This window comes from Cariama cristata, unplaced genomic scaffold (assembly GCF_000690535.1).
Source record: "Cariama cristata isolate BGI_N322 unplaced genomic scaffold, ASM69053v1 scaffold19333, whole genome shotgun sequence".
Classification (NCBI taxonomy): Eukaryota; Metazoa; Chordata; class Aves; order Cariamiformes; family Cariamidae; genus Cariama; species Cariama cristata.
This window is the reverse complement of record NW_009608040.1, coordinates 20,014-27,564: the sequence shown is the minus strand read 5'-3', so window position 1 is coordinate 27,564 and position 7,551 is coordinate 20,014. Positions and strand designations below refer to the sequence as shown.

Genomic DNA, 7,551 nt, shown 5'->3' with positions numbered 1-7,551 from the left:
CAGCCACACAACAAACCTCACACCCCAGAGCCTGCTCCACCAAGCTCTTACCTTTAATAAAACAAAGCTTTGCTCTATCCTGGGCATCTCATAACACTTTACCAATGTTAATTAACCAGCTTGAGGCCTGGGAAGACAGCAGTCAATAGAAAGCGCATCTAATGGCCATGATCAGATCCTCCAATGTGACAGGATCTCTTCTAATAGACCTTCCAAAATGTTGCTCAAGATCAGACACTGAGTGAATGGCAAAGCTGAGTCTTCTGATACATGGGTGGGCTGCACTAGTCCTTGCACCCTAGACTCTCTACCCTGTGCAATGAGTTTCCTCGGGCCTCTGGAGGGTCAAGTCTGGCTTTGGCAGCAGCTCTGCTATGTTCATCCCAGGACCTGCCCAGCTAAGTGAAAGCTGTTTGGGTCTCAAAGTGTCACCACAATGCTCTGGCTTCCCTCACCCAGACCAGTCCTGCCCACTATGCCCACATCCTAAGCATTGACAGTGCCTTCACGGGATGGGGATCACAGCTACCATCCAACCTGATACCCCTGGGACCTTGATGGTGCCTGCGTGTGAGCATGTGTGTGTCTCTCCCCACACCCTTTGCAGGGTCACCCCTTCGGTGGCTCCAGCAAAATCACTCTCCATTTCCTCTCAAACAAGAGGAGAAAGAAAGTCCCAGCTTAGCGGTCTGGTTGGGAGAGCCGGGGTGTGCTGTGGGGATGGAGGGGACATGGAGGAAAACTTGTAGCAGGGGGAACAATGAGGAAAATAAGGCAAAAACTGTGATGATGGATGAGAAACACACTGTCTTTGGCAGGCAAATAGGGGTCTTACGAGTTTATATGCCAACGACTTCTTCTGCAAATGTGGGAAATAGGTAAGAGGGAAATGTATTTGTATTACAGTGGTTTTAGGGCTCCTTCAGAGATGGATGGGGCTCTGTTTTATGGAGGGGGAAATGCTACCGAGTCCTTGGTAAGAGTCAGTCAAGACATTAGGCTCTGTCTGATTGGGCAGATAAGATGAGGGTCCTCCAAGCGTGAGAGAGAAAATGGAATTCGAAGCCATCTTTCACCTCTCTGAATTAAGCCTATGACCTGAAGCACACTAGAAGGACTTTCTCCCCAGCAGAGAAGGATTTTTCTCACAGAGGAAAAATCCCCAGAATGATAAATTTCCAATGCAGAGTCAAGCCCTATCTTTGGCCAGGAGTTAAAACCAGCCAGTCACTGCTGACAAGAGTTAAAACATTGACAGTCTCTCTGAGCACTTCAGAACTGGCTGCCCTCCTTCATTTTCACTGACATTATCGGATGTTCCTTATCTGAGCACTTATTTTTCCCTTCCTGTTGTCCCTGCTGCTTATGATGAGCGGGAAGTCAAATTCCAAGTTTTGCAGTTATTTTATGGTGGGCGAAACTTTTGCCTGTTGTGTTCCCACCACGTAGGTCCTTCTCTTTAAAAATGCCCAGAGATGAATATTGTTAGAGCATTAGTTTACGCTAGGGAGCTGTCAGCAAAGGTGTAGGAAAGAGTTCTTTGGAAGAGTTTCGTTACCCATTCAGCTCATGAATCACAGCAAACACGCTAGCTTTTCTCCTCTTCTCACACAGCAACAGAGGATGTGCTTTTTTAAAATCACTGCTACAATTAAAGTGGAGGGATATAATTCTGTTTGTATAGTTTCAATAGTGACCATATAATGTTTATGTAAAATTGGATTAAAAGTATCTGTTGCTCTGACTTGGCATGGGGATGTCTTATGCTTCAACAAGTTCCTGGGAATTTTTTTTGGTAGATTTGAGGGTCCTTTGGTGATGTTGACTGTATGAGACTGGGCACTGGACAGGCATGGGGCAGCAGGTCATAAGTTATCTTATAGAAGGTGTTGATGAGTATAAGTAAGGAAAAAAAAGATTGAACCAAGAAACTTCATGTCCCTAGATGAATGTTGAATCCTTTGCTACATATCCCTGCTGCTCGGGGCCCATTCACTTTGCTGCCCAACTGGTTTCAGTCTGCTTTAAAAACCTGACAATGATTTAACCATGCATAAAAATCCCCATCCCTAGATTTTGCTGTGCTCTGAAGAGCCCTGTAGGACTCTCAGTGAAAGTAAAAAGAAGGCCATGACCCAGCAAACAGCTTTGTGCATGCATCACTTTCCATGCTCAAATCAGTCAAGTGGAGTCAATAAGAAGACGTGAGGTCAGGGAACACCCCCCTTCCTCTCACCACTCAGATTGTTGAGGGCTGATGAGTTAATTTGCTCTTGGACATTTTCACCTAACGAGTGCCTCAGCATCGCAGGGACCGCAGACATCCGTCGGCTGCAGGGACCTGCTGCTCCTTACTCGCTTGGGTGAGCTCCAGCTGTGGATGCCACCCCAGAGTCAGGTGCACATTTGGGAAGAGCTGCAACAGGGCTGCTGTTTTGGCACAGCTGCCAGAGACACATAAGGAGTACATTACCTGCTCTCAGATGGGTAGGTTGATAACAAAAATTTACTGTTGGTAAAGCTTCCCCATGGCCGTGAGGCATAAGCAGAGTCGAATACTGATTGTGGTGGCAGCTGTGATGGATGGCTTAATTGCTACCGCACTGACCTTTTAACTGCTGAGCCGTGGGTTCGTGCCCTTAAGGGGGTTAAAAGGTGTCGGGCAGCTCTGCTCACGTTATTAAGTGGATTACATGATGCAAAGCAGAACACGGGTCTGAGTCCTGAGGTTGCCCTCAGGGCATGGGGTTAAAGGTTGTGGCTGGGATCAACCGGTAGGTCGGGTTATTGACCTTTTTGCCTGCAGAGCTTGACCCTGTAACTGATGTGGAAGCACCTTCTCATACCTAACGATACCCAAGCAGCCCCTGCTCGGCAGGGTGTCTGCGTGGCACGGGTCATCCGCCTGCTATGGAGAATCAGCTCACCTGTGATGGCTCATTGGGAGAGGCCTTCCTACCACATCCCTCAGTCCCAGCCCTTTACAGTATGGACATGAAAAAGCCAAAGGATGAAAATCAGAAGTGCTTCTTCCTAGGATATGTAAAGGTTTAGCACAGGAATCATAAGCAGCTCCTTGGAAAAACAATTGCTGTACCTGAACCATGCAATGCTTTGTGAAGAGACCACAAGAGAGCACAAAGCACTGCCTTGTCTGTAGCACTTGATCCCACAGCCAGTTCCCCCCAGTTTGAACCAGTAAGTGTAAAAGCATCGTCCCACCCACCTACCTGCTGTGATGGATGCCAGCCGGACGTAATCAAAGCCCCTGATGAACGGCTCGTAAGGGGAACTCTCCAGTACGTTCATGCCTGGGGTGAAAAAAGAAGTTGAGAAGGCAACTGAGGGCAGGTTTGCTTGGTGGGTCCATGGGGACATGTGCTCTAAAGGCCGTAGGTAAATGGATACTCAGAGTCACAGGAACGGACACGTGGCCATGTCCTTAGAGAAGGGAATAGGACGTAACCGGCTTTTAAAAACATACCACAGCTTTGGAGTAGGATAACCTCTCAGGGAACTGTTGAGTTGCAACCCTCTATAGCTCAAGTCTTGGACCCTTTTTCAGGGATTGCCTCTGAGGACACCAGACTGTAGCACAGGTTCTTGCTCATGGGCAGAGTTCAAACCACCAGCTCCCTAGACACACACGGGGTTTCCATCACCCTTCTTGCTCTTTCCCATATGTCCCTCCCTGGGTCAGTGGTCCTCACCTCTTTCTAGGACACAGCCAGGGCTGTGCACAGAGTTGTGCGTGTGGCAACATACACCTTCATGTTTATTAACACCTCTCCCTTTTTCCTTGCCAACAGCCCTTTCTTACTTGGCATAGAGCTAATGACCCACAGCTCCCCCAGAAACTTCCCTTTTTCATTTTTAAGTTGCTGGGAAGCTAATTTTATTCAATCGGTGCTTCCCTTTCATCCGCTCAATGGTCTGTAATGCCCCATCATCCTGATGGATACCACAGAATATTATTGAAGCAAACAGCTCGGTATTTTTTTTTTTTTTTTATTATTAGACATTTAGATGGATATGGACAGCAACAGCAGATGTACTGGCTGGGATAAAAGGACTATCAAACCTCATGCTCCGGGCATATGCTGATCACCAGCTGCGGTCAGGAAGAAATGGCTCCCAGGGTAACGCAGCCCTGTGCAATTACCACAGGTGCATTACAAGGCAGCTTTACACCTTCATTGAAATATCTTGCATCGTTACAGACTGGAGAGGGGCCCATTTGTATGTTCCAGCATAGCAGTTTTATGTCCTGATGATATAGCACCTTATCAGAGAATTGTTATCGGGTTGTCATCATGTTATTGTGTCTCCAAATGGGAAGGTGGCTAAACACAGGCGCGCTCAAGAGAAGCTGAGTAAATAGTATGCTTTGTAAATTCCCTGAGCACACACTTCCACAATTGATTTTATAAGAGGGCTTCTAGGAAGCTTTTTACAGCCTCCTGGGTATGTATGACTGAGAGATAAAGCTCTACACGGAGCATGTGGATTGGCTTCCTTTCTCAGTCAATTAAACATGTGTAAGGACTCTGAAACGTGTGACTATTATGAAGTATATTTCCCTGGGGAAATTAAGGCAAGGAAATCAAAGGTTTGCGAGTGTGAATCTGCATTGCAAGTGAACTCAGTGCTTTAAAAAATGTGGGGCTCAGGACATGACAGCAGAGGAGAAGTAGGGCAGAGCCTTGGCAGTCTCCGAGAGCAGCCCTCTGACAGCCGTCCCCAAGGTGGTGGTCCCAAGCCGCTGGGTAGGAAGCCCATGGACCTGCCCATCCATCACCCATCTCCTCCTCTGCATCTGGAGACCCATGCCTGGCCCCTGCCTGCTCCCAGCGCTCCCTGCCACCCTCTCGCTGCCCTTCCAGCCATGGTCCCGAAGCTGGAAGTCCTCCTGACACCACTGTCCTGCACAGCCACCTGGCAGATGAACTATGTCCAAAGCTTCAGGCCACCAAGATCGGGGGGAAGGAGTTGCAACGCAGCCTGCGAAGATGAATGGAGAGGCTGGATTACCACCTCTTCCGCAGGCTTCAGTGCAAACAAATTCATCTGGCGCATAATTATGGGAAAGATTGGATCTTGGAGGATGCTGAGGTCTTTTATTTCCCCGGTCAGATCGTATCACCATGCTCTGCACCCTGCAAGCTGTGGCACCTGAAAGCTTTCCGGGAACTTGACCAAGCAGATCCCTTTCTGGCAAGCCTGTACATTACAGTCTCTATCCTCTTTGTTTCGCTTGGCCTTTTGGCCTGTGTTGTCAACCCTGCACCTTTCCTTTCAGCTTTCAGCTAGCAGTGTTTTATTAATCTATTTCGTAGCCCATGGCTGGAAGGTTCTGTTTTATTCCCCATTTTAATTTTCACGGTGCATAAAATACTCACCAGCCTGACAAGGAAGAGTTATGGCCACTGAGGTGCACTTTTATGATGACTCTTAAAAAACGTCAAAATCCAAACTTACTAAATACTGGCTCTGGGAACACTTTAAATTCCAACTTGATGTCACCAGCCCCAAATCTTCACTAACCCAAAGACATTGGTGCATTTGAGAGCATCCAAGAGAATGACTTTTTTATGTTCGTGCTGTTTTTTCCTCAATGTCCATGCTTTGTATAGCGTTTCTGTAAAATCCACGCCTTTCGTGGTCTTGGCTAGCATACTTAGATGCGAAACACACCGTGCGTTTCCCCAGCAAAAGATGTCAAGGTATACTGGGAATGTCATAAAAAAGAGGCCAGGTTAAAAAGAAGGAAGGAGGTGTCTCAGGTTTTCAGGACTGCTTTCCCCAAAATGCCATTATCTTGGGGATCGGTAGGTCTTGAGAGGGAATGAAATACTATAGGAGTGACCTTTTTTTTGCAGCCACGTTGGTGCTGGGGAGTTCTGCAGACAGCCCCAGCAGTAATTCCCTTTCAGGAAGCTGATCAGAAATGAGTACCCTGCTCGACTGACCTTCCATCAACGTGTGGTGGATGCTCCAGTAGACGCTCAAGCAGTGCTTCTCCTTTTTCATGCCTCGCTTGCACTTGCAGCCATACAGCTGGCTGGAGAGGAGGGCCGTCACGGTGCTCCGGCACTGGTTCTTGGCGTCGGGGCCCAGCTTGTTGGCTCCATTGCCTGCGATGCATTGCCGGAGGGTCCTGAATTTGGCGCTGCAGATGGGGTCGTTGGTACAGGACTCACCTGCTTGAAGGCAGTCCCTGCTCGAGCTGACAGCTTCCGCCATACCTTCTGCAAGAAAACCGAAGAAGTGGTGTGAGGGTGATGGAGCAACCTCAGGTGGGAAATGAATTGTGTCTACCATGAGCAGGGCCAGGCTGGGATGCCCATCTTCACATGCAGAGATGGAAATCCCTCTCATCACCGTCTACTCTACAAGCAATGACCCTGCTTCTGAAATCTTTAAGTGGGCAGATCCCTGCCCAGTAGGTCAACTGGAGGGTTTAAATGGCCAGGCTTGCCACTCTTACTCATGGATTGCCCACATGATGGGGAGCGCTGGCTGCTCGAGTGTACTGCAGCACTGCTCAGCAGCATCGCAGAGGAACAGGAGTGAGTGAAAGGAAGCTGGAGGGATGTTAAGGAGACAAGACACAACCTGAGATTCAACACCTCAACTCAACCTTCTCTCTCATATCGCTGGGCCACCTGCAACAGTGTGATGCATGTGGTGTCCAGAAGGAGAGGTCACTAGAGGTTCTTCCTGATTTGGGAGAGTGACTCTGGACAGGGTCAGCCTGGAAGCAGGATTACATGTGGCAGAAACTCAGCCAGCTCCTGATGCTTGCTCTTTCCTGTTTGGAGCAAAAAAACCTTTCCAAACCCTTTGCTCTCCCAGCAGTCCATCTCATTTCTATCTTCCAAAGTTAACAGCAGCCCAATGTTATGGACACCCCAGCCTCTCCTCCTTGCACACCATTTAACTCTGCCCACACCTCCCTGAAGCTATGAATGGCTCTGTGTGTGGTGTTTTGCCATGGAGTAAGCCCTCATGTACCCCAGGAGTTGTCCCTTATTCACTGTCATCACATCCCCAGGACTCACACCGTTTTGTCTCGGTTTTTTCCAAGCTTCTGTAAATTCTCCTCAGTTACTTGTAAAAATATCAAAAATGCTCTTGTTCCCCATCCTGAAAGGGTAGAGGATAGCATGGGAGGAAGATATTAATGCTGTGAGTACACCAATAAATTAAACATCGTCAGTGGGGCTCTGTGGTCCTGTACCGCCGTGGCCTGGAGCAGACCATTTCCATGCTATTAAGTGTTTGTCCTCTCTAAAGCAAGCTGGCTGCATCCAGAGTGACTCCTGGGGATGTCCCTTACTCCAAGGCTCACGGCTGCATGGCTGCACCCTGACAATGGCAGGGTCAGAGGTTCAGCCATGCCCAGCGGGGCATGGTGGCACTCAGGTGATGGAGAGGAGATGGGGGTCAGGTCAAGGCTATTTGTACTCCTTGCAGTTGGTGTGATGCTCTGAAGCGTGTTGACATAGGTCAGTCATGACTGCACCATGGCTTGGGGGAGTGATGGAGGGG

General features: G+C 48.6%; 1 protein-coding gene across 1 annotated transcript in view; it reads right to left on the bottom strand.

The window, feature by feature from the left end:
- Window positions 1-7,203, bottom strand: part of LOC104159159 (GDNF family receptor alpha-4) — a gene marked incomplete at both ends in the record, with an annotated part of 11,263 nt that extends 4,060 nt beyond the window's left edge. The window contains 3 exons of the mRNA XM_009696991.1: window positions 3,231-3,311; window positions 5,970-6,257; window positions 7,188-7,203. Of these exons, the coding sequence (XP_009695293.1) occupies window positions 3,231-3,311; window positions 5,970-6,257; window positions 7,188-7,203 (385 nt within the window). The remainder of the gene's footprint in view (window positions 1-3,230; window positions 3,312-5,969; window positions 6,258-7,187) is intronic.
- Window positions 7,204-7,551: the final 348 nt, after the last annotated feature.